At 43.9% G+C, this 27,568-nt stretch overlaps 1 protein-coding gene across 1 annotated transcript in view; it reads right to left on the bottom strand.

Annotated features, from left to right (window-relative positions):
* Nucleotides 1–27,568, bottom strand: part of HDAC9 (histone deacetylase 9) — a 606,615-nt gene that overhangs the window by 415,682 nt on the left and 163,365 nt on the right. The window contains exons 3-6 of the mRNA XM_036759616.1: nt 18,251–18,492; nt 13,682–13,841; nt 12,388–12,514; nt 9,443–9,564 (exon numbers count right to left, since the gene is read on the bottom strand). Of these exons, the coding sequence (XP_036615511.1) occupies nt 9,443–9,564; nt 12,388–12,514; nt 13,682–13,841; nt 18,251–18,492 (651 nt within the window). The remainder of the gene's footprint in view (nt 1–9,442; nt 9,565–12,387; nt 12,515–13,681; nt 13,842–18,250; nt 18,493–27,568) is intronic.

Genomic DNA, 27,568 nt, shown 5'->3' with positions numbered 1-27,568 from the left:
ACACCACCCTAGCTCTAAAAAATGGCAAAAGGTCAGAATGGAAGCAGGAGTCTACATTGGGCAGAAGGGCAGGAGTCTGGATAACTGATTTACTGAATCATGGCTCATAATAAATGGCCTTTGATCTATGACCATTAACCCTGGGATGTTATTGTCTATACCTGTGACAGTGTCCTTTCCTCCCTGCCAAATTTTTACTGATACTTTGTGTACTTTAGAAACCATGCATTTCCTGATCAATGCCTCCTCTCTCTCTCTCTCTCTCTCTCTCTCTCTCTCTCTCTCTCTCTCTCTCTCTCTCTCTCTCTTTCTCTCTCTCTCTCACACACACACACACACACACACACACACACACATATATATATAAATAAATAATAAGAAAAAACACTCCCTTTTGTAACAAAGAAAAACAGTTAAGCAAAACCAACCAGTAGTGTATACAGTGTTCCACACCCATAGTCCTCAGCATCTCTCTGGAACATAGGGAAATGTGTTTCATCCCACATCCTCCCGATCCAGTGTTCACAAGGCCTTTCATTGGCATTCAGCTATAATGGTACCTTTATAGCACAGATTTTTTTTTTCTTTCTGACCCTTTCAATTTGATAGAAATGAGAAGAAATTAATTTGTTTCATGCTGGAGCCACAAAGGAACATCCTTCAACTTAAGGGAAGAAGAAACATTCAAGAATAATGGACAATCTGTAAGAACACCACACTTGAAATTTGGGGAGTTTCCATGTCCAGGAGTGTTCTGTTAATGCCCCACTCACTGAATGACACACAGGAGAATCAAAGCTCCCTGAAAGCAGGGATTACTCTATTTTGTCTTTGTATCTCAACATTTAGTCAGGCAGTTGGTCAAAACACATTTATTAAGGGCTTACTATGTGCTAGAAATTAGTAGGTGCCTAATAAATGCTTAATCGAAACAAGAATAGGAAATCAGTTCAGATGGAGGTGTTTCCTCAGCTACCAAGAAAGCAGCAGCCTGTGGATGACTTGAGGCCCCACATCACACTGGGAGTCACAGGAAAGATGAATAATGGGGATATATCTTCACTCCAACATTAACATGAGTGTTTAAAGTGGCAGAGCGGTTCCAAGGAGTGATTTCTTTACTTAGGAGTGTGAGTCGGCCCCTAGACAATCATCCTGAAGGACTTCCTTTCTGTACTAAAAAGTTTCTTTAATTGAAAGAGGTGAACAGGAAAGGTTTTCAGAGTCTATACTTTCACTTTTGTAAAACACCCGGGGAGCAGCGATCACTTTGGTTAAATAAGGTGGCACCAGCCATCTACCAGCTTCACCAAGGCCAAGGCACTCATGCTCGCACTCATATACATATATACACTCGTGCTCTCACACACACGTGCATTCACACACTCATACTTGCACACGCATACATTGATATGTACACTTGCATACCCTCACACACACAGACTCACACACTCAGACACTAGCACATTCATACACACAGATTTACACACGCAGACTCCATTGTTTTGGGGATGTGATGGTGATAGCATGGTATCTGTGTGTGAGTGTGAAAGGGTACGCGAGTGTACATATCAATGTTTGTGTGTGCAAGTAGGAGTGTGTGAATGCATGTGTGTGAGAGCATGACTGTATATTTACATGTGTGTGAATGGGGGGGAGGGTATGTGAGAATACGTACCAATGTATGTGTGAGCACTGGTGTATGTGTACATGTGAGTGTGTGAATGTGTGTGTATGTGTCTACTTCTCCATGAATTCACACTTGAGCCAGGCCACCCTGGGTTCCTTACATTTTTTCTGAATGTCACCTGGGGCGAATTCTTCATTAGGAGGCCCAGGCTCCAAAGTTAGCCACAGTTGCTAGGCCTAAAGTGGTTAAAGGATAATAAATGAAGAGCTAAAAGCATCCTTAACGAGCATCTGGTCTCACCCTCTTTTTACAGTTAGCAAATGGAAGTAAGAAGACTCAGCCAAGGTCACACGGCGAGTAGATTTCAGAAGTACGACGATCCTGAATAGCAAAGCTGATGCTTGCTCCCTCCCCACCCCGCCATAATCATGCCGTAGACAGGTTACAATCTCTATGGGCCTTCCTTTCCTCACCTATAAAATGGGGAGCGGGCCTGGGAACTTTGGGGATGTCAGAGCACAAACAACTTTTCTTTTTATGGATCTCAGGGCTGCCCTTCCACAGACCAGACTAAAGACAAAAAGTGCAGATGGTTACGGGATTAATGAGGACTATGGGAAGGTGCACAGTGGGTAGGAACAGGCTGCCACACTTTATAAACAAGGAATTAGGAAGGAGAAGCTGCAGACGGCCGCCCCCAAAGAATCATGGCCTTGGCACCTCGAGGCTTGCAAAGCACGTGCCTTCTCACTGGTGACTCACAACAACCTTGGGAGGTCGGGGCTGCTGGGATCTTCGTCACACAGATGCAGAAACTGAGGCTGGGAGAGGTGAGGTCACTCGTCCAAGGTTACCTGAGGCCAGATCTGAGCTGGGTCTTCCTGACTCCAGGCCCAGCACTCTAACCACTGGGCCACCTCGGTGCCTCCCCTGTGGCAAACCCACAAGGAGGTTAGGGCAAGAGTCACTTGGGATGGGCAGGTATGGATGGGCTGCGATCTGCACCCGTGGAAGGAATCCTAAGGCCAACAAAATCAGGGATCCACTGGGACCCCGGGCACTATAGTTGAATAACAAAATTCTGCTTTCTCTAAATAATTGTTTCCTTCATTAGCGTGATAAATCAGTAACTATGAAGCAGTCACCCAAGTCAGCAGCGTCTCTGCTGTTCACAGGGGCCTTTCTGAGTCAGGGCAAATCTCTGTTTTCACTCGTAACTTGAATCTACAGAGTATCCTAAAGGCTGGCAGGCACTGAATGTCAAACCAGTCTTTAAACTGGGTTTGCTTCTGCCTTGGAAGGCAGCGCTGCACGGTGCATAGCGTCCTGAACTGAAGGGTGGCAAGGCCTCCGTTCAAATCCCATCTCAGACCCGGGGGCACTAGCCGGGGGGCCCTGGGCAAGTCATGCCACCTCTTAGCGGCCTCACTTTCTGCATCTGTAAAATGAGGTGCTGAGATTCAAGATTCCTTGTAAAATTTTGGTAAATGTGAATGGACGTCATGCTCTGATCCACAGACCTGACCACTGAGCATCTACCCCCAAGAGCTTAAACACAAATGAAAAGAAAAAATAATAAATACCAAGGCATTTGTGATTGCCCTCTAATATGGCGGGGAAACAATTAGAAATAGAGTAGACATTAATTAATCACCTGGAGAATACCAGGATACCATTAAAAACATGAGAAATTCAGAGAAGACTCCTATGAACTGATGCAGACTGAAGTCAACAGAAGCAGCAAACACTATATATTCGCATTAACTTCAACAGTGTGATTGAAAAGCACGCTAAATTGGAGTCAACATTAAGTAACGACAAACCTCGGCCTCTGAGAGAAGACAAAGAGGGATTACAGGAACAGAAGGTGGCGTAGCTTGTAAGAAACTGTCTCTGTATCATCAGCTGGTTTTGCTTAACAGTTTTTCTTTGTCACAAGGGAAAGCCCATTTGGAAGGGGCAGGGGCATAGCTGGAAATGATATCCGCGTCAAAACAAAAAGCATCAATGCAGCTCACCTTTTTCAATAAAGGTGAAGGAGAGTACCCCTCCCCGGCCTTTGCTCCCATGCACATGCAGTACAAAAGGAATTAGATCTTTTTCTTCCTTCCACCGTGCCTGAGATTAACACAGTACAGAATACTCTGGGGGCCCAGCGGGGGCTCATTGGATCAATTTCTGGCCTTCTAATGAAAGAAGGCTTCTCACCTCGGACTGGAAGATTTCTGAAGCACCTTGCCTCTCACATCCCGTAATTTTGCCACAATAGACTGGGGAAAGCAAATTTTTATAAGATGATACACACCCCGATTTCCAACTAGTCCACATGGAAAATGAAGTCAGCCTTCCAAAACCTGAGCCCTGTTTTTGGATTCTTTCCATCTCTGAGGCTCATTCTGGTGATTCTGGGTATTAAAATGCACGTTTTAATGAGACTGGAGGAGTCCCATTAGCCCAGAAGCCTGATTTATATGACTTGTAGGCTCCACAGCAATCGAGGTAAGCCAGCCAGCTACCCCTGCTCAGGACCGTTCACCAGAAGAGCTTCTGGCACCAGAGGAAGGCCAGTTTCCCAAGGAAAAATCTCAGGAATGTAATGGGATGTAAGATCAACTCAAAAATGCATCCTCACTTTATATGATGTATTTGTTTATGTACTTCTGCTGAGATAGGTCAGATCAGCCCCCCTACACAAGCAGAAATTCTATGAGAAATTGATAGAGTGGCCAAGAGTCCTGAAGCCAGAAGCCTTCTCTCCATATAATGTGGTGATGATTTAGGGGTCATTGTGGTTAAATAGAAAAGAGCTCTGCCTCTTAAGCCAGAGGACTTGGGTTCGAATCTCAGTGCTGAAGTTTCCTGCCTATGTCATCCTGGACAAGTCTGTTCCTCTCTCTAGACCTTAGTTTCATCACCTACAAAATGCAGGGGGAGGGGTCTAAGTGCTTCTGAGATCCCCAGCATTATAAATCTAAATTATAACATTAATAAAACTGGGTGATCTATCCAGGGCCAAATTGAGAGTCTGGGGTACGAATGACCTTGAGACAGACCAGGTCTGTGAGATCCTAGATCTCAAGCTGGACAGGCCAACCCCCTCATTTCACAGGCGAAGAAAGGGAGCCCCAGAGAGGGGAGGTCATTTGCCCAGGATTCCGTAGAATGTGAACTGAGGTCATGGAACTTTAGAGTCAATGACTTCCCAGGAGTCCACACCGCAAAGACTCCCTTTACTGGGGTAGTCTAAATTTCTAAATTCTGAATGAGAAATACAGAATGTACAGAGCCAACACCCACATTTCTTTGTGTCTTGAACACAGGTCATCCAGAGGCATCTGAGTACGGCTACCTCCCTTTTGAAGTGGGTGATTCAAATGAGAAGGTACAGTTACCACAGTGTACGCCATAGCAGCCTCCTTCCATGGCCCGCAGCTGAAGGGCTATATGCTGGGTTAGAAAACAGTCAGAAAAATACTCTCTCTCCCTATTTGGAATTTGAATTGAAAAGGGATTTCATGGGCCTCCCTCTCTTCTTTACAGAAGTAAAGGACCATGGGTGTGGAATAGCGTACGTAATATCAGACACAGCTGAGTGTTGTTGGTTATACTAAACCGCATTTTTTCTTTCTTTATTAAAAGCAATCAGCTACATGGAATGGCCTGTTGGATAAAGAAGTGAAAATATACACCACAAAAGTAAAATCTGTTGACACCAGTTTATCACGTTCTTTTAAATTAAAAAAGGCGGGGGGAGAATTTGGAAAGACCAACAGTAATGCCAACAAATCCCAGGACCCCCATTTAAACCAGCCAAGGCCTGCCAAATGCCAGTGGCCACAAGGATTCCGGCCCTCGGGGGGAGGAAGGAGAGGTCCACCCTGAGTGACAAAGGTCAGATTTCTGCAGGCAATGGCCCTTGTGGAACTCAAAGTACTCCTGGGCTATCATTGTCTGACGTGGTCTCAGGGGGTCAGGGGCGGCTCCAATCTGTCCCCACTGCCGGAGGGATGCCCCTGTGGTCACTTTAATCAGCTTGGGGTCACCAAAATTTTCTTGTCCTGGTTCCTGTCACCCCACCCCCACCCCTACCCCCTGAATCTGCCCAGTAATTTTAGGGAACTCAATGCTGATGTCTGCAAAAGCAGAAATGAGCTCAGAGATCCCAGTTACCCTCAACAAGGGCCTGTCTTGTCAGTTCCCATCCACAGGCCCTTTCCTGAATCCCTGAAGGAGTTGAATGGGCTTTGTAGGGACAGAGGAACAAGACTTAGAGACATTTGTGAACATGGTCCTCATCCTCTGGGACACTTTACTATTTGTCTGGGTCCTTTTTAGCCCCTGGTTCAGATTTAAATAGATTATTTCTATTCCACAGAGATCATAGCATTTATACAGAACATGTTTCCAAAGGCTCTAAATACTGCATACAAAATTTCCATGCTAACCACATCACAATCTCTCTACTTGACATAGGTGTATTCAAACCTAGGCACAATTTTAGATATGTGAGTATATATAAATGTATAGATGCATACATATTATTTCATATACATGTACATATGTATATATACATATAATTGTGTAAAATGCACATCACATTTTTCAAGAATTGAGATTGTGTGGCCCAATTTTAATTAACAAGGTATCTGGTCGAGCATTTTAAATCATGCCCCCAAAACATCTGCCCTGAATTATAGCCTGCTTCTCTATACAGAAAATGGGAATTGAATTAAAGAATATTTGGAAACCCCTGCAGAGATATGAAAGCATTAACAGCTGCATGAGAACATAACTGTCATAAAGGCAGAAGTTTTTCAGATCAACAGACAGCCACACCGTTCCTATCTACAGGATTTGTAAAAACAGACTGGAAAGGAAAGGGAAGGATAAAGAAAAGAAAATGCTTTCCTGCAGAAAACAGGAGAAAGCGGGTCTCATGGGGGGGGGGGGTTCCAGGTTGCACGTCCCAGCCCCCACCCCCATTTTGCACATTAATTCTTTGTCTGGCTCACACATTCTGGGTCCTAATGAGGATGGAAGATTGAATAAGATGACAAGATCATCTCAATGGAGTACTTAAAAAAAAGAAACAAAAAAACCTTGTTAGACAGTAAATCTACAATACTGTCTCAAAGAGAAAATGAATTAAGTTTGTTTTCCATTTTTTGCAAAAAGCTGTTCTCATGGAAACGGCTGGGTGCATACTCTGAATCTCGATCCACTACTCATCCTAAGTGCAGTTTGTTGTTTTTTTCCCCCCTGTTTTCAAATGCCGCTTCTTTTCAACATTAGAACCAGCCTGGCCATCAGTTTCCACCCTCCTGGAGGTGGAGACCCATTCAAAGGCCGAGGCACAGCAGGGGGCCAGGCTTTCTCCTGGGCGTGTAACCATATCACTCATCATCGGGCAGTCTCCTGCCATCAGGGGCCAATGTTTTCCTTCAGTGTCTCCTTGCATTCCAAAATGCCAGTCATGGCCCTAAGACCCCAGGCCACAACCTCCCTGTCTCCATCATTAGCCCCTACAGAGGAACAGAGCAACTCTGTCCAGCCTATAGCTAGACCTCTGTGGTCAGTGGCGCTTCTAGGGGCACATAGTCAAAAAGTTACCTTTTGTCTAGAATCTAGATCTTGCCTCCCTGACTATGCTCAGCACTAGCAAAATTCAGTTACAGGAGAGAGAGAGAGAGAGAGAGAGAGAGAGAGAGAGAGAGAGAGAGAGAGAGAGAGAGAGAGAGAGAGAGAGAGAGAGACAGAGAGAAAGAGAGAGAAAGAGAGAGAGAGAGAGCGCGAGTGTGTGTGTAGATGAGAGTGCACACACCCTCATATGGGCACATATAAGGAAATTTCGTCTAATCAGAAACAGAGACTGGATTTGTGTCAGCGGTGACTGGCACAGAGTAAGAGCTTAATAAATGCACACGGACTCGACTTGAATTATGGTACATAAAATAGCTTTTCTCTACTACATGAAACCCTTCCTTTTGGCTCCTTACTCAGAAAGGCACCACCTAAAAACAAAACAACCCCCGCCAAAAAAGCCTCTCTGCCTAGGACATTCAAAGATCACACAAACTTCGTAGGAGTAGGGAAGACATCTTCCACCTTTCTTACATCTCTCTCCCTCCCCAGTGCCTAGGACAGAGTTGATACACAGAAGGTACTCCACAACAGCTTGATGACCAATTTAAAGAAAATAGTTTCTTTATTTAGTAACGTGCACATATGGTACGTGAATACAACAATATATTAATGTGCTTGCTGTAAGAAACAATCTCAACAGCTGCCAAGCATTTATTAAGCACATACTGTGTGCCAGACATATGAAGGCTTATACATAGAAGAAGTGTATAAAGGATTCAGAGAAGCATGGAATGACTTACATGAATTGATGAAGAGCGAAGCAAGCAGAACCAGGAAAACTATGCACAGTAACTACCATGATGCAGCAACAGCAACCACACGATGCGAAGTGAACACCATCAAATCATAATGAATGAGTCTGGTGACCCAGAAAAGGTCTGAGCAGGCCACCTATTTTGTCCTTCCTCGCAAAGGTGGGGGACTATGGACATGAAATACTACCTACAGAGGATGCCCATATTTTTCAGTGTGTTGGTTAATTTTACTGATTTTTTCCTCTTTCTTTTATTCACTACAGTAATTCATGGATCCATTTAAAAGGGGTGGAGGGAGGCACTTAGTAACCAAATCAAAGATCTTTCAAAACACTGAAGAAAAATGAACACAAAGGACCTATAGCTTTATTTGTCCTGTTCTATACGTTACGTATGAAATTCTGCATAGGATTAAACGCCTGCAAACTCATGACCTGAGTGAGGGTAGGAAGAGCAGAATATTTTTTCAAACCTAATGTCTTCTCAGAAGGTCTGGACGAAAGAGAAAGTCTTATATTGTTTGCTGAAGCACAATCTTTAGGAGGGGCTGTAGCACAGGGGAGGTAATATCGTGGAGGCTTTCTAAACCTATTTGGGTAAAAGGGATAAATATCTTTGCCTATATCACAGCTAACACAGGGAGATGTGTCCAAATGGACACAGAAAGTGAGAGAAACAGCAAACGATTCTGAATCTGAGAGTAACATATAAATTCTAAAAAACAGGTCCTCCATCTAAGTGGAGCTGGTAGACAAGGATTTCCTGAAGTTCTCCTGCTTCCTACAGTCAGCCCCTCTGGATTTAATTTCCTCCTCATTGAAAGGGTAACCTATAAGCACCTCCTTATTTAGGTCACTTAATAAGAAGGAAAAGGAAGGAATGAGAACATGTTCTTCTCCCATCCCTACCCATCATTCCTTCCCTGTAACTGGGGTGAATGATGGTAACTTATCTGCAGTCTCTAGACATTGAGGAGTCCAAGGTATTGGGGATGTCCACCATATGACTGCTAAAGAAGCCATTTCAGCTTCATTCTTGAATGCTGGAATGTTATCCGAAAAAGGACCCAGAAGCCACTCTATAAGCTTAAATTAGGCCAAGTAATTGAAATAAGTTGAAAATATAAAATTCTCTTAAAAACATGACATAAATTAAAATGGCAACCAAAGCTAGCTTCATGAACAACATCTAAATTAGCCATTCAAAGAAGATATATTCTACTAGAAAGACTGATATGAATATATACATATATAAATAAAATAGACATATTTAAAATAGATCAGAGTAGATATATTCTAGGATAATGACTCTGGTTAAAACCTTTTGATTCATCACTCCCCATCACCATGCCACTTGCCTCCACACAGTGCTGCCCTGAGTTGAGTTGGGAAGCCTGTTCTTTAAATCTACTCACCAGTTTTTCGAAGTGGGAAGTCATCCTTTGTGTCTTGGGCTCCAGGTAATGGGTATTTGTAGGACGGTGAAGTTCCACTCAAGGGTGGAGAGCTTTGATCTAGGGAGGTGTGGTGAGCCGCCCTGCCAAATACAAATAAAGCCACCAGTCAGCAGCACCCCAGTCTTCATGTGACACAGACCAGGCACTACTAATCAGACACACTCAACTTAATGACATGGTCGTAGTCAGAGTTTTACTTCTTGATATAAAGACAAACCACAGCCTCACCTGAGCACTTTTAATGTAATGATGTATTATAGGACAGTACAATATTCAGTATTTAGTAACTTAGTACGTGCCCTCATGGAGCTGACATTCTACTGGATTCCCAAGAATGCACGTTGTATATTTAGTAAAATCATGCAAAGTGGCCCACCAAAGATAGACCTTGCCAAGAGACTTCCAATAATCCACAATTGCTACATACATTTTATGTTTCTCTAAAGAAACATTCTATTGAAGGGAGAGAGGTGTATTCATCTTTGGGGGGGGACACAGATATTTGGTAACTGAGGAGGAGGTCACCTCAATGGAATTTTTTCAAAAATAATTTTTTAATTAGTGCATACTGCAAGCAGTGAGCGCTATCCATCAAACAAAGAGCTAACCACGTTCCTCTAGTTTCCTGGCAAGAATAGCAGCCTCATGGCTTAGTAGAAAAGCTTATTAACATCTGTTCTCCTAACAGAACGGGGCACACCGAATATGCCTGGATGAGAAAATGCCATTTCAGAAAGTGTGTGTGCTCCTTGTCTTGAGAAACCTGCATGTGAGTGTGGATCCTCCCAGTGAAGCCCTGAGCATTAGCTTCTATGCCCAATTTTACCAGCTACAGGACTTGGAGGATATATTAATCCAACAGCTTTCCTGCCCAACATTAATCTCACACCAAGCTGTAGACTAGAGCCAGAAGGGCTGGGATTCAAATTTTGCTTCTGGCACTTATTACCTGTGAGACAAGTCACTCAGAGACTCAGTTTCTTCATCTGCAATATGGGAATAATGCCCCCTCGATAACACCTTCACTTCAAGTGGGGTGTTGGGAGACTTAAAAGAGGGAATGCATATAGAGTGCTTTGCCATTTTTAACCACAACAGAAATGAGTATTTATCATTATTATTAATTGTTTATTACTCCTCAGATTAACTCCTGTTTAAACAATCACCCCAATGGCACATGAGGATCACCAGGAAAGATACAGCCTAAGCATCAGAGTAGATCAAATGCTGGGGCTGGTACCAGAAAGATCTGGGTTAGAATCCTGCCCCCAACACTTAAGCCTCAGTTACTTCCTCTGCAAAACAGGGCTAATGATGGCCATTTAACTGGCATGGGTGCTGGAAGAACCAAACAGGATCATATATGTAAAGCCCTTTGGAAAACTTACATACTTGCATTTTATTTTCATATTTCACACTTATAATAAGTCCACCTGAGCTGGCCCAGGCAAAAGTTTTAAATCTATCAAAAAGATCTGCCAAACAATGGGCTTGTTGTATATCTTTTTGAGAAGTCACTTTAGAAAAACAAACCAGAGCACTTGCGTATCTAATAATTGCGGCAAAATGAGTGGGTTATTTCCCACTGAAAATGTCCCTCAGCCGGCAGTCCTCTCTCATCTCTTCCTTGGGCTTCCTCAAATGATCATGTTGTGCACACTGATCTGTTTAAATGATGTCTCTCTCTTTCCACTCAGCTTCCCAAGTAGAAAGTAAACTCCCCTAAGGACAGGCACTGTTTGCCATTTTCTGTTTTTTGTCTCCAATGTTTATTACAGCGATTGGCACATAGTAGGCACTTAATAAATGTTTACTGGCCAGGAGGAGTCTGATCCGGTAACTCGAATCATATATGTAATTGCAAATTATGCGGCTTTCCTTCTTAAAAACATAGTCAAAATCAGCTTGAGCTGGCTTGGTCACTGAAGAGCCTTACAATGAATGGGAGCCTTCAGATTCATTTCTCATGCTGTTCTCACATATCCTTTTCCCCATTCTGGAGAACAGGAAAGCTATTCCTCTTTCAAAAGCAACTACTATGGTTCTTCACATGTGACGTGTGATATCTTTTTTTACATGTGATATCTACTAAGTGATTGTATTTAATGGTAAACAATAGATCTCAGAGGGGAAAGGAAGCCCCAGGATGCATTCTTGAGTGGGATAAGCAAAATCTTCATCAGAGGGTGCTGGCGTCTTCTCTCTTTCTTCCCTGCGAAGTTCATAAAATACACATGCTCGGATGTCTAAAGCCCAGCACACTTTTTTTTAAACAAAAAGATGAATGAAACTTTAAGAATCTATTACACCTTCTTAAGGCATAATAATACTTAATAATGTGTCCTCATCCTCCGGCCAAAGGACCCCTCCCTGGAAACATATGTACCATTTTAAATAAGGAAATCATTTTGCCCTGTATGTTCATTTCAGTTGCAGAAATATAAACACACCAGTGACTGCACATCATGAGAACAATTCTCCTTTACTCTTTGAGAGTTAGAAACCAAATAATTACAAAATGAAAAAACAAATTTAATTGCTGCAGGCATTTTTCCTAGGGAAACAATTAATTGTTGAAATATAAGTGTCATATATTTTACATCTGTAACAGATCTACCACTGCATTCAACAAGCAAATTTATACAAAATCCCACTTTGTCAAGTGAGTTATTCTATGGGCCAGATGCAATTTATGAATTAAGTTCCTCTACCTCTCCCAGAACCCAAGCAATTCATCACTTATCTCTCCTGGAGTAAATATTTCTCTTTGGCTCCCCTCACCCTTGTAACCTATGTGGCTGCAGGCTTCGATTTTGGAGTTCCATTCCCAGGGCACCTGCCAAAGCCAATTACAGGAGGCGTGCAAGGGTGGCGAAGGAAAACAGCTGGATGCAGAAACCTACGTGTACCAGAGCTTGGGGTGGCGGCTCACGGAATGGTTCTTTCCATTAGTGGGAGAGTCCTTGGTGGCCGACTTGCTCAGCAGGAACTCCTGAAGTTTCTGCTTCACCTCCGTGCTCGCCACTGCTCCTACATCACACAGACACACACGTACACACAACGCTTGAGCTGGGGCTCGCTCTCCTTCCCCAAGAACATTCAGAGAAATGAAAAAACAAAACAGCAAAACCAGAAACCCACCCATCCACCCCAAGCAGCAAACAGAGCTTCACTGCTAAGAAGGAAGCAACTTTCAGATATCGGACCCCAAACAAGCCAAGCTTTAGCAATCCCAAAGTCTTAGTTTATCGCTGGATATGCTGAGATCAGCGAGCAGACCTCAGGATATTTGGGATCCTCATCTCTCCAGCTTCACTTTTTTTTTCAAAATGGAAAAGGGTTTCAAAGCATTAATACATTGAAATTGACAACTTTAATTTCCCAAGCATTAAAGAAATATGTGGGGGGGGCAGTGTTATAACCAGCAGTTGGGGGAAGAGGGGACCATCTTTTCTGGATTTCTCATTCTCTATTATTATTATACAAGGTCTATAAATCTGTCAAATTCATTTATTTAAAAGGGAATTTAAAATGGGTGATTTGGTTATTTCTCAATATTTTATCAGGCCCAGCTAATGAAATTATTCTGTCCATCTGGGATCACTGTTAATCCCCTCATAGCTAACACTGCTTGTCCCTTACGAGGTGAGACAGCTGTGGGCAGCATCCCCAGCCTGAGCAAGCACATGGGAAACGCAGCTTCAACCTGCTTTTAAACAGGCCTCGTTCGGGGAATTATTTGGGTCTGTCTCCCTCTTGTGGACACTGCTTTGCAAGGAGCCTCCTTTCCAGTCCCCCTAAAGCCCCAGCCCTGGAAGCATCCCAGAGCAAGGACTAGAGGCTGGCGAAAAGGGCACAAGGTGGGCTGGGGAAGATCAGTTATGGAGACCTCTCCGTGGAAAGACACTTAGGTGCAAGCTGGCTAGGATTCCAATCATCCAAGATGAACAGGCTCGTTTTCCCGTGCTCTCAGCACGGTGGCTTAAAGATATCACCATGGCTGTGGAAGTGATGCCCAGCAAATGAAGCTCTACGTTTACGTCTCTCATCTTTCAGTGATTTTTCATGGAAACCAGACCAGTGTGAGAAGGTCCGTTTCCTTCTTCCCACCAGATTCTTTTCTGAGTGAGGATGGGCCGAGTCCAAAGCTGGGGCGGGGGCAGGGAAGGCGCCAGCTCGCTGGGCCGAGCCTCTTACGTTCGCGCCCTCTCTCCTTGCCTCGGAGAGGGGGCAGCTGCTGTTGCTGCTCCCGCCGGTGCCGTTCCACCTCCTGCTCCTGCCGCTGCTGCTGCTCCAGCTTCTGCTCCTTCTCCAGAAGTTCCTGCTGCTGCTTTATAGCCAGGAGTTCCTGTTGCAACTTGCGAGAAGAGAAAGACATGAGAGTTTGCGACAGGCTTGGGTTCCCCTGCTGTGGCTGGTCCCCCTGCCGTCTGCCAAGCTGGAGTCTTCTCCCATCCGAGCTCAGAGGGAGCTTTTCCCTTCTTGGTTAATGAACCCAAAGCCAAGCGTCATCAACAAGGGGAGGGGAAAGAGAATGATAAAGAGGTGAGGGAGAGAGAGACAGAGAGACAGAGACAGACATAGAGAGACAGAGACAAAGAAAGAGAGACAGAGAAAGAGAGAGAGAGATGAAGACAGGGAAAGAGAGACAGAGAGAAGGAGGAAGGGGAGGAGAGAGAGGAGGAGGAGGAGGAGAGGAAGAGAACAGGAGAGAGAAAAAGTAAAGAATGGGGGTAGCAAAAAGAGAAAGAAATGTGGAGAGAAGAGAGAAAGAAGAGTGAGTGGCTAGCCCACATAGTGCATACATGAAGCTTTTTCTGATACCCAAATCCTCCCATCTTGCTTCAATGGGAGAGGTAGAAAAGACTAGAATAAGTTTGGGAAATCTCAGTGAACTGGTCCAACTGTACCTGAAGAGAAAGTTCAAATTCCACTAATGTGGATCTGGGCAGCTCACAAGGGAATTGTCCCCTAATGCTCCAGTGGCCTGCGCATCTAAACTCTCCCCTTCAGCCTTATCTTCTCTGGAACAGCAGCCCCCCAAGGGCTCACATCATCACCAGACTGCCAGTGAAGGGCATTCCCCAAGAACAGAGCCTGGCCATCAGAGCACCCTGGAAGGTTTGTTGTTCTTATCCCTTCCCTTAATTGTCAGCCCAACACTGTTCCAAGCAACATCCAGCCCCTGAGCTAGAACCCTGGCCACAGAGAGGGATAGAGGATAAACAGCAGGAATGCACGAGACTGCATCCTGAGGGAAAGTGAGCCACTCACTGTCTCCCTGACTTTGGGCCTGCAATACCATCCTCATTAATCTGCACATGGAATAAGATTTCAACCTGAATATAGAATCTTTTACCCAACATCCTGACTCTACTGAATTTAAACTTCTCCAAAGTGAACAGAAAATAGGACTTAAATAAATGCTATTTCATGGAATTTGTTTCAGGATCATAAGAATGCATATCTGCATGTATGTGTGTGTGTGTGTGTATGTTTGTGTATATATGTGTGTATGTGGGTTGGGGGAAATGTGAGTTTGTGTATGCATGTGTGTACATAAGTGGGTGTGTGGGTATATGTACATGTGTGTATATGTGTGTGAGAGCATGTATGTGTGCATGAGCATGTGAGTGTGAATGTGTATGTGAGTCAGTGTATATAAGCATGTGGATATACGTGGATGTATGAGAAATGTGGGCATGTGCATGTACGTGAGTCTGTGTATGTCTAAGTATTAGCATGCATATGTGTGTGTGTCTCTTTTTGGTTGGATCTGTGAATCCACCATTGAGAACAATTTCTAAAGCAAGTCCCAAAGCTGAGACTCCAGGGAAGTCCTGAGGCAGTGGTCTGTCCTAGGCCATGATGGTGCACTGGAAAGAGGCCTGGGGAGCCAGTCCTGGCCCTGGTACTCACTTCTGTATGACCTTAGCCAAGTCTCTTTACTTTTCTGCACACCCCTTTCCTCATCTATGAAATCGAAGGTTTGCCCTGGGGGCCCCGAGGTCCCTCCCAGCCCTCAATCTGGGCTCCTTCCACGTCTTCACAGGCATCAGGGTTGAGTCACAGTATGGTAGTATCAGAAACTGGGCAGCAGAATGGGCACTGCCCTTGACTCCTGCCAGCCTGGAGGCTCCCATCCCTCAGGGGAAGATCAAGTCATGGTGGCTGCCACCATTTTGGACCGTCCTCTGGATCCCATGCACTCCTGATTAGTAATGGCCTTCCCCATTTGTTTTCTTCTATAATTTCCCTGGTGTCTTAGGCCCAGTCAACAAGCATTTGTTCAGCACCTACTATATGCCATGTCATGCCCTCAGGAGGCTTACATTCTTTCTAGCACCTTTTCCCTCTGCCTCAAGTACAATAAAACATGCCTTGGGGATGGAGCCCACAATGTGGGTCCTCAAGAGAAGGGAAGGATTCTCCTTCCTCTACAGAAATGGGTTTGGCCTTGTTGTTTGTCTTTCTTTGGAGATCCCAGAAAGCTCCAGGGTAGTGCCACACCCCAGGGACCCCTAAAATACACACAGCAATTGAACCATCTTCAATGGTCATTATACAATGATACACAACTCCAGGGGAGCTACATACATCCAACTGGGTAAGATTATCTAGAGGTATCATTTTCATTATGGAGATGGGGATTCCTAGAATGTAGTACTCAGGATCATGGGATGATGGCATTAGAGCTAGAAAGGACTTCAGAACCAAAGTCAAAGTCAGGCTCTTTCCAGATGAGGAAAGTGAAGCCCAGAGAAATGAAGCAACTGGCCCAAGGTCATACAGCCAGCATGTGTCACAGCCACTTCACTCCAAAACCAGATCTCTGCATCACACATTGCATTGCCTCTTACGTCATCACCATCATCATTATCATCACCATCATCATCATCATCACCATCATCATCATCATCACTATCACCATCGCCATCATCATCACCACCACCATCACCACCGCCATCATCACCATCACCATCATCACCATCATCATCAGCATCATCATCGCCATCCATCATCATCACCATCACCATCATCACCATCATCCACCATCACCACCACCATCACCACCACCGTCATCACCATCACCATCACCACCACCATCATCACCATCACCATCATCATCACCATCACCATCATCGCCATCACCACCATCATCACCCGCATCATCACCATCGCCAGCATCATCACCATCGCCATCATCATCATCTTCTTCATCATCATCACCATCATCATCACCACCATCACCATCACCACCACCATCATCATCACCACCGCCATCATCACCATCACCATCATCATCACCATCACCATCATCATCATCATCACCACCATCATCATCATCACCAGTATCATCATCATCACCACCACCATCAACACCACCATCATCACCATCACCATCACCACCACCGTCATCACCATCATCATCACCATCATCACCATCATCACCATCATCATCACCACCATCATCATCATCATCACCATCGTCATCATCATCACCACCACCATCACCACCACCATCATCACCATCACCATCACCATCATCATCATCATCATCATCATCACCATCACCACCACCATCACCACCACCACCATCACCACCACCATCATCACCATCATCATCACCACCACCATCACCACCACCATCATCACCATCATCATCATCGCCATCACTAGCATCATCACCATCACCATCATCACCATCATCTTCACCATCATCATCACCAGCATCACCATCATCGCCGTCATCATCATCATCATCGTCATTGTCACCATGGTGATCTCTGTTATTAACATTAGCAATAATGACAGCCATGGCCAAGTTTTAATTAAATTCACAGGATTCAAACCCAGGTCCGTGACTCCAAGTATGACACTTTTTCTCCTATGCCGTACTGTAGGGGGCTAACTGAGACCCGGATCAAGCATTTAGCCGACTGAGGCCTCAGTTTTCTCATTTGTAAAATAAAGGAGTCATCTCTTTTTGTGAGGAAAAGGAAGTGGAAAGTAAGGGAGTGTCCATCAATTGGGGAAAGGAAGAAAATGCTATGGAATATAAATATGATAGAATACTGTTGTGCTCTAAAAAATAATGAGAGGATAGTTAGAAAGAACAAGATTTGTATGAACTCATGAAGAAGGAAGGAGAACAATGTATATCATAACAACGATATTGTAAAGACAAACACACGGACCTGCCACAACTCCAGAAGACTCGTGATAAAACCTGCAGTGGCTCTCTGACACAGAGGAGACACACTTGACTGAGACATATTTCTGGACATGTCCAGTGGAGGAATTCACTTGACACTGTATATTTCAACAGAGGATTTTTCTTTTCTTTCCTTCTCAAGGTAGCGCAGGTGGGAAGAGCAGAAGAGAAGGCCAGTTTTTTACAAAGTAAAATTTGATTAAAAATGAATTCACCAAAGTAATTGTTCCAGGCATGGGAGGTCCTTTCCACCTTTAAAGCTATATGAGCCTAAATTACTATTAATATGAATAGTAATTTAGTAATAGTAACTTCTCTTTCCTGGCATCAGCAACAGGGTTCTCTGCTGCTGGTGACCCAGGAGGCTCATGGATAAATCCAGCAACCCAGCTCCTCAGAAGAACTCAGGGCAGAAACGGGCCAGGGTTCCCTTGTCACATATTTGGGCATGACCTGTGTATTGCCAATCCCTCCTGAGCCCACCACCATGCCTGGTCATGAGATGAGCCCCTCCCTAAAGCCAAGAGAGGGGAGAAGAGAGCGTGGGCTACCTTGATGTGCTCCTGCAGTTGAGCTTGGTGCTGCCTGGTCAGGTTCTCATGCTGCTTCTGGAACTCTGCAATAAGCAGCTGCTTCTGCAGGTGCTGCTGTTGCTGGATGAGAAGAAGCTCCTGCTGCAGCTGCTTCTCCCGCAGCACAGGGTCTACCATGGGCATCATCATTCTGAGATCTGTCCTCAAGTCCAAGGGCGTGACAGGGTCCAGAGTCACAGGAACCTCCGACTTCACCTCCACTGCAGGGCAGAAAGGAACAAAGACACATGGGATGATGAGAGCAGCTGGGGGATGCATCGCTGAAAGCCCAAGCTTTAGAGGAAGGGGCCCACAAAGGCCACTATTGTAATGCCTGACATAGGTGCAAACATTCCAGTTGCAGATCTGTGCATAAATATGTACCCTGGAAGCACCTGTGGCATCTTTCAAAAGGAACATTGGGTAAAAATAGAAACAATGGTAGATATGGGTTTGAATCCTGACTCTGGTTCTTCTATTTCTGTGTCTCACTTTCCTCAGCTTAAACCAATAGGGTTGAAATAAGGGACCTATAAGAATGAGCCTTTGGCTTAAGTGGATCGAGGAAAGGAAATCAAACTGGGAAAGGAAACTGACACAGAAGATAGTAAATTAATCAATTCAGTAGAACATTGGTTTTACATCAATCATGGCTGAGGGATCTCTAAAACGAAACGAGAGAAAACAATCAGTTTAAAACAGAAAGGGGCGATGGCAGGGAAGGAATGAACATTCCTAAGTCCCTATTATGTGCCAGGCACAAATATTATGTCGTTTGATCCTCAGAGCAACCTTGGGAGACAGGAGCTATTATGATCCGCATTTTACAGATGAGGCAACTAAGGAAGACAGCAGTTAAGTGACTTGCCCAGGTCACAGAACTAGTTAGTGCCTGAGGCGAGAACCGAATTTAGGTCTTCCTTATTCTAGGACCTACTGAACTATATTCCATCTACTGAACTACCAGTTGCCTCTAGAATAGATTTAGTGACTCCCCATTTCTTCTTTTTCAAACTGAAAGCCCTGTGTAGTCTGGCTCCACGCCATCTTAGCAGACTCATCCCACACGACTCCACTCCACACAATCTACATTCCAGCCAAACTGCACTAGCCCCCTAAAAGACAGCCCTCTCTCCTCAATGCCTAGACAGAGTTTGCTGCCCCTGCCTGTGCCCTGTGCCCACCTCTGCCTCTTGGAACCCAGGGTTTACTTCAAGACCAGACTTAGGAGAAAATTCTACACAAGACCTTTTCTGATCCCCTCCCCCCAGCCATTACCATCTCCCCTGACCCCCAGTTATTATTTGGTATATATTGTGCCTTTGCTAATGTGAGTACCCATTTCCAACAGAATGTAAGCTTCTTAAGGGCAGGCACTGCGTCTCTTTTGTCTCTGCAACTTAGTACCTAGGACACTGTCTGCACACAGCAAATGCTTAATAAAGGCTTGCTGAACTAACAGGACTGGATGATCAAGGAGTAAGTGGCATATACCAAAGAGTAACTCCCTCAAATGGCCCCTGAGCCCTCCCAAATCACAGAGTCTGATGAGATCTGCACCTCGGACTGTACTAGACAGGGTCAGGGCATCATTCAGCCTCTGCTGAAAGACCTCCAGCAAGGAAGCCAGAGCTCAATATTGCTGGCAGCACATATACACACATATGTGTGCATATATGTATTGTGTAAATATATACACATACGTATATGTAACATACAATTACACGTACAGTTTTTGACTTTTTACTGTGAGTTTCAAATTCCCTCCCTCCCGCCCCTCCCCGCTTTTAGAAGGCAAACAGTATTATGTCAATTATACATGTGAAGTTATGCAAAGCATATTTCCATATTTTTCATGTTGCAAAAAAGAAAGTTAAAAATATATACTTCAATTTGCACTCGGGGTTCTTCCGTTCTCTGCCCAGAAGCAGACGGCAGTTTTCATCAGAAGTCCTTCAGAGTTGTCTTAGGTCGTTGGGAGGACTCACATGTGGCTGATGATCGCACGATGCTGCTGTTACTGCGTAGAACATGCTCCTGGTTCTGCTCACTTCATTTGGTATCAGTTCATACGCATCTTCCCAGGTTTTTCTTATAGTGCAGTAGCATTCCATCATAATCATATACCACAAAATGAGCCGCTAGAAACACTTTTGTACATGCGGTTTTTCCCTTTTCTTTGATCTCTTTGGGGTACAAGCCTAGTAGCGGTATTGCTGGATCAAAAGGTATGCAGTTTTACTAGCGTTTTGGGTACAGTTCTAGATCATGGTTGGATCAGTTCACAACTCCACCAACAGGGCATTAGTATCCCTATTTTCCCACATCCTCTCTGATGTTTGTTACTTTCCTTTTCTGTCGGGTGAGCCAATTTAACAAGTATGGTGTAGGACCTCTGACTTTTTTAAATTTGCATTTCTCTGATAGTGATTTATAACATTTTTTCATTTGACCATTGATAGCTTTGACTTCTTCTGAAAACTGCCTATTCATATCCTTTGGCCATTTATCAACTGGGGAATGCCTTATTTTTTTTTTATAATTTTTGTAAATTTGGTCCAGTTCCCTGCATATTTGCAAAATGAGGTCTTTATCAGAAAAAAACTTATGTAAACTGCTCCCCCCCCAGCTTCCCGTTTCACTTCTAATTTTGACTCATTAATTGTGCTTATGCAAACCCTTTTTAATTTCATGTAATCAAAATTATCCATTTTACTTCCTGAGCTCCTCAGTATCTCTTATCTACTCGTAAATTCTTCCTTTATCCATAAATCTGACAGGGACACTTTTCCACACTCCCCCACTTTATTTAGGATATCGCCCATTGTGTCTAAATCATTTATCCATTTTGACTTTATCTTGGTATTCAGTGTGAGATGTTGCTCTATGCCTACTTTGTGCCAAACTGCTTTCCAGTTATCGCAGCAGTTTTTGTCAAATGTTGAGTTCTCTCCCCAAAAGCTTAGATCTTTGGGTTTATCAAACACTACATTACTCTGGTCATTTACTACTGTGTATTTTGTGACTAGTCTATCCCACCACTCTATTCCTGAGCCAGTAGCAGATTGTTTTCATGATTACCACTTGGTAATATAGCTCAAGATCTGGAATTGCCAGGGCTGGCTGCACTTTTGAACTGTTCTCATTATTAGCAAGGTTTTTCTGTGGTCCCTTTGCAGCTTCCCTCCATGGCTACTGGTTCTGCCCTCCGGGACCCAACCAAAGAACTTATCTGCCTTCTTGTGGATCAGCCCTTTCAATACCTCAACGCAGCTACCATGTCTCCTTTGAGTATTCTCTTCTCCAGGCTAACTGTGACCAGGTCCTTCTAGGGAGCCTCATCCACCACAGACTCAAGGCCCTTTCACAACCTGGATGTCCTCCTCTAGACCATCTCCAGCAATTAATGTCCTTAAACTGGGTTCCCAGGTCAGGAGGCTGAAGTTCTTCCTAAACGAGGTGGTGACAAAAGCCTTCATCCTATAAACATGTGAGCAGCAGCTTTCACTGCTCCTTGTAATCTCAGTTTCGATCTCTGCCAAGAAGTTCGTCTTAAGCTCAAAGATCCTTTTCCGCTTAGTGATCAAGGTTCAAGCTACTTCTAACCCCTTATCAGAGACACTGTCACAGGGATGCCTTTCAAGCCTAGCTTGGCCCGGATGAAAGAAGAGTTTCCTTCCAATTTTACAATTCTGTGGTTACTTCCAAATATCCAGTCCTGGATAATGTCAATGATAGCCTCCCCTCATCAGAGTTCAAAAGGCCATACCGCAACCTCTCTTCTTTACATGGAAATCCCAATAAACAGAGGTCAGAATTCAGCCCTATAAACACACACAGAACTTAATGTTTAAAGATGCATGGAGTATATGAGACCCCACATGTCTATTTTGTCTGGTTTTCTTATAGTCAATAAACTGGAAACATCAACCCTTTAAAACATGCACACATAATACACACACACACACACACACACACACACACGTATACACACACATATAACCAGTTCTCCCTCCTTTCCAATAAACCCCCAAACCCCTGAACCAGTTACTGTAAACCTCAAAGAGTAATTTGCCTTCTTAACCTGCTATCCCAGCAGAAATGATTGGGTCTAACTGCTTGCTTTTATTCACAGTCTAATCACTAAATTGTGAAAAATCACCCTCAACTTACCCAAAGTGCTAGTGATTATAAATAATTGCCCCAGACTGAGAGAAAGCGGCAGGCAGGATCCCAGCCTTTCATCCAATTGATTCAGCAGCCATCCACATTCCATTTGTCTAGACTAAATATAGCAGCATTTATACAAGAAATCAGGAGCGCTACCCGGGAGCAGAGGAAAGACATGAATATTTCATCAAATACAGGGTGGCGTGGCAATCAGCACATGGACGGAGGAGCTTGGGGCTGGCCATCTCTGGCCTGCGGGACACAGGCCTGCTCCTTGGAGAACGGCTCATTGCTAGCCAGCCCTCATCATGTCATGGGACCAAAAGGCATCTGTTCTGGGTTCGGTTGGATTTTTAACACAAATTGTGACAAAGGCCCATCCCACTCAAAAGAGAGGGATGGGATTTGTTCCGTCTTCAGTGAAGAGATAACGAACTAAATCCAGAGAAACGCGAGCAACACTCTGCAGGAGCCGGATGCTTCTGGACGTTGCCTTACGTCGGATTCCTGTGCCCAGCACAAGAGAGCGCGGATAACCGCTGTCTACAACGGCCGAGTCACTGCCATGAGCCAAAACATAGACACTCATCAATGGGTGTAACCCTAGGAGAGGAGGAGGTTAGTCCGTCATCAACAGAAGGTACACTGTGTGTCTTCAGGGATTCCAATACTACCAAGACCAAGCGTCAGGTTTGAGAGGGATAGAGGGAGAAACTACACATGGGAATAGGATAGGGAACTCCTAGGTGAGGGAAAGCCCTTCACCAGTGCAGGTCAAGACCTTCTTTGTCACTTATAATCTTAGAGAATTGCCCAAAGCACTGAAAGATGAAGGAATAAAATTAAACTCCATTCTATTCTAGTCAAACTACAACTTTTACTAAGTGCCTCTGTGCCTAGTACTGTGCTAGGATGTGGTGACACAAAGGTAAAAGCAAAACACACTCTTCCTTTTATAAGCTTATGTTCTGTTGGGAGACAATAACATGATCATAGATAAATCAGTATAATATATACATATTCATCATTTATATATATACACACAGAGACACATATACATACATACGTACGTACACATAAATATATGCATATATGTATACGTGTGTATCTGTATGTACACACATACACACATACATATATGCATACACACATATGTATATATGTATGTGTATGTATATATGCATATAGACATGTGTGTGTGTGTGTGCGCGCGCACAAAATAAATAAAACAACTAGAGAGACCAGACTGGGACTCTTTTAAGACGCAGCTCTACAGCTGAGCCTTGAAGGCAGCAGCCAGGGGTTCCTAGAGGCAGAACTGGGAAGCAAGGGTACTCCCAGGTAGGAGGATGGTATTTGGGAAGGCAGGAGAGGAAATGCTCTGTATGTGGAACAGCACAGAGGCCAGTAAGTCTCAAACACAGCGTGTGTAGAGAGGAAGCATTCTGTAAAGCTAATTTGGTCTAACAGATCACTCGGTGCAGAAGAGGTCACTGTCCCCATCCTCCAACCCCTTCACCCCTGGAGGGCTCTACCTCCTGGTATCACTCAAGGCCCAGCTTAAATCCCACCTTCCACCAAAAGCCTTTCCTGACCTCCCTGAAGAGCAGTACTTTCTCTCTGTTGATGATGTCCAACCTATCCTATCTATACCTTCTTTGGGCAGAGTTCTTTGCTTGTTGGCTCCCCCCATTAACCTAGGTCCTTAAGAGCAGGGTCTGTCTTTTGCCCTTCTTTTGTATCCCCAGTGCTTAGACAAGTGCCTAGCACAGAGTAGGCACTTAATAAATGCTTGCTTATCTAACAGAACAGTTTTATTTTATCCTAGAGGCAATAAAGAGTCACAGAATCTCTTAGAGATAGTATTATGAGTTTTATGGCAACAGATATTTGGGTAAGTTCTGGATAGGTCAGAATTTGTTTTCCTATACATAAATCTTGTATCAAAGTTTGAAGATGGGCTTTGGCACATGACAGCCAAGAGGTCTAATCTTACACCAGTCAGTTACTATGAGACTGTAAGTAACCAGCAAGGGGGCATCATAAATAAAAGGCCATCCTCCAGTAAGGAAGAGCTGAACTCAAGTTCTGAGTCTCACTGTAAAAATGCCAGGAAACTGAAGCCCAAAAGTGAGGTGATTTTGTCCAAAGTCCTGCCAAATAAATTTCCACTTAAACTACCCTGATGACTATTAAATTTTAAGGTATACTGACATATTTTGTTTTGACAATAAATCTTCAAAAGAAACACCCGAAAACACCTTAACTCAAAACGTGCATTCCCTGAAAACAGTGAGGTAAAAACCACCACTGTGCAATGACTGAGATCTCACATGTCATTTTCCATTTTTGTAGTCTAGCAGTTACTAACAGAAAGGAAAAATGAACGCTTTCCTTTGATTGCAAGGCACCAGCCACCGTTTTCTGTTTCTCTGACAACTCTTAACACACTGATCATTAATTAGGTACTACTTGGAATCCAATCCCACTTTTCCGTTTCCCCCTTCTCTCTTTCGGTAAGGCACCAAGAGTTGTTTCTTCTTTCATGATGCCTCTCCAGTTCATTGTTTGCTCCCCATTTCCATCAGTACCATCCCACCCCAGGCCCTAATGACTTTTAACCTGCCCCCACTGTAATAATCCCCTACACTGGTCTCACTGCTTCCAGTCTCTTCTCCACTCCCATCAGCCATCACCAGATTCATCACCCTAAAATACTGTGTTGCCAATTTCATTCTTAAAAAAACTCCCCCTGGCTTCCCACAGTCCACCAAAAAGAGCACAAACTCTTTAGCATGGCATTCAAGGCTCTCCACACCCAACCCACATCTTCAATTTTATTTCCCATTACTGTCCTATAGAGAGCATCTGCTCCGAAGAGCGGATGAATGGGGCTGCATTGGTTACGGCTCACGATGTGCAATGCACCATGGTGAGCCCTGGGGGCACAAAGGCAAGGCAGTCCCTGCTCTAAAGAAGCTGCCATGCCAGTGGTAGAGGCAGACCATATGGGAAGTGTCAACTGCAAGTCAAGTGGACAAGGTCCTGGGGTGTATCCCCGGTGTTATTTCCGATGACAAAAATCATATTGGTTTCTGATGCTGAACTATTTGGCAGTGTCAAGGACTTTGGGGATAAGGGCTTTCTTTTCTGGGTCTCCAGTAGCTGTGGCAGTTGGAGCATCTGCAGCACTGCGGGGGCCTTGGGAGGTCAGATTCCACCCCAGTCAGGCTTCTGCCTCGTTCAGGCTACTAGCAGAGCCAGGGGTACACAGGACACTGCTGTTCCCCAACCTGGTCTCTTTACCACCCTCAGCCACACAAGGCACACTCCTCCCTCTCTGCCTTTGCTAATTTGGCATCCACCATGTAGAAGGCCACCCCTTTATTCTGCATTCCTGCCTTCAGAAACTCCACATTCTATCCAACCTGGCCTGTTTGCTGCTTCCAAAAGTCATCGATCCCTTTCTCACCTCTGGGTACACTTGCTTAGAATGCACTCTCTCCTTATGCTCATCTCCCAGAATCCCTTGCTTCCTTTAATCCTTAATTTATCTCCCCCATCCTCTTACCTGCTAAGGCCTTCTTCTTCCTCAAATTCAAGTTACTTATCTATTAATGTGCTACATTAGCATGTAAGATTTGTTGTTAGGGAAAGATGGTTTTCCTTTCTGTCTTTAAATCCCCAGCACCTCCTCTTGACAAAAAGCAGTTACCTGAAAGTTATTCCTTGAACTGAAATGAAATGGACACATAAAAATAAAAGACATAAATGTAGGAAACTCCAAAAAAGCTGAACAGATTTTATCAGAGCTTTTAAATTTTGTTTTTAAATTAGAATTTCCCCAAGTCATTTCCAAAGAATGACAAAACCTCAGCAGAAAACCTCCAAGGTTTGTTTATTAAAAGGCAGATTATTTTTTTCTCAATGGTCACCAAAAACCTTCCCCTAGGTCAATATACAGCACAAATACATGCTAATGAGATCCTCATCTCCCTTCTGCATTCCCTGCCTCAGAAGCCTCCAGAAGGGGAGACAAAGAGGCACTGACAAACATCCCAAACTGACCCAGACAGGAAAAGAAAAATAAATTAACGGTCCCTATTACATAAACACTTGTGAAATGTGATCTCTGTGTATATCATTATGCGTAGATTGCTTTAAAACACCAGAAGTCCATCTCAATCACTTCCACGATCAAATATAAAATCCTCTCTTTGGCATTCAAAGCCCTTCCTAACCTGCCCTCCTCCTCCCTTCCCAGTCGTCTTCTTATATCTTACCTGCCTCTACATACTTCGAGATCCAGTGAAATTGACCTCCTCGCTATTCTCTGAACCAAACGTTCCATCTCCCAAACTGGGGAATTTTCACTGGCTGCCCCCAAGCCTGGAATGCCCTCCCTCTTCATCTCTGCCACTTAACATCCCTCATATTCTTTAAGTCCCATCCAATAACCCACCTTGTATAAGAAGCATTTCCTGACTCCGCCTTAATGTTAGTGATTTCCCTTTGTTGAGTATCACCATATATATATATATACCTAACTTATACGCAGGTTTTCATTTTGTTGTGGTTTTATAGATTGTCTCCCTCATTAGACTGTGAGCTCTTTGAGAGTAGGGATTGTTTTTGCCTTTTTCTGTATCCTCAGTGCTTACAGTTGATGGTGACTGATGTCATCATGACATCTACTAAAAATCATCAAATTTCCTCATATAAGTTAAGATAATTGGCTTACCTAGAAAGCACTCTCTCCCAAGTGATCTTATCAAAGTGATACATTTCACGTCAGAAACAGGCATCATAAATGAAAAGTAGGACAAAAACAACAAAACCAACAAAAAAGGAGTAATCTGGATTTTGATTTACCATCATCTTCTTTCCCAGGTCTTGGAACAGGAAAAGGCCAGAACCAAATTCATCTGAAATATCAGTCGTCCTTGAAATACTAACTTTGAGTTAAGTCAAATGAACATTTTGATCCAAGTCTTTGCTATTTTGATTTGGTTTGGTAAACTCACTCTTTTGAATTGTGCAGACACTAACACACACAAGTTACCACCTAATTTGTGAGACGTACTTGGCTCTTAACTGTTACCTGCTCATCTGTTAAGTAAAGACAGT

This window comes from Trichosurus vulpecula, chromosome 5 (genome assembly GCF_011100635.1).
Source record: "Trichosurus vulpecula isolate mTriVul1 chromosome 5, mTriVul1.pri, whole genome shotgun sequence".
In the NCBI taxonomy this organism is placed as follows: Eukaryota; Metazoa; Chordata; class Mammalia; order Diprotodontia; family Phalangeridae; genus Trichosurus; species Trichosurus vulpecula.
This window is presented reverse-complemented; position numbering and strand designations above follow the sequence as displayed.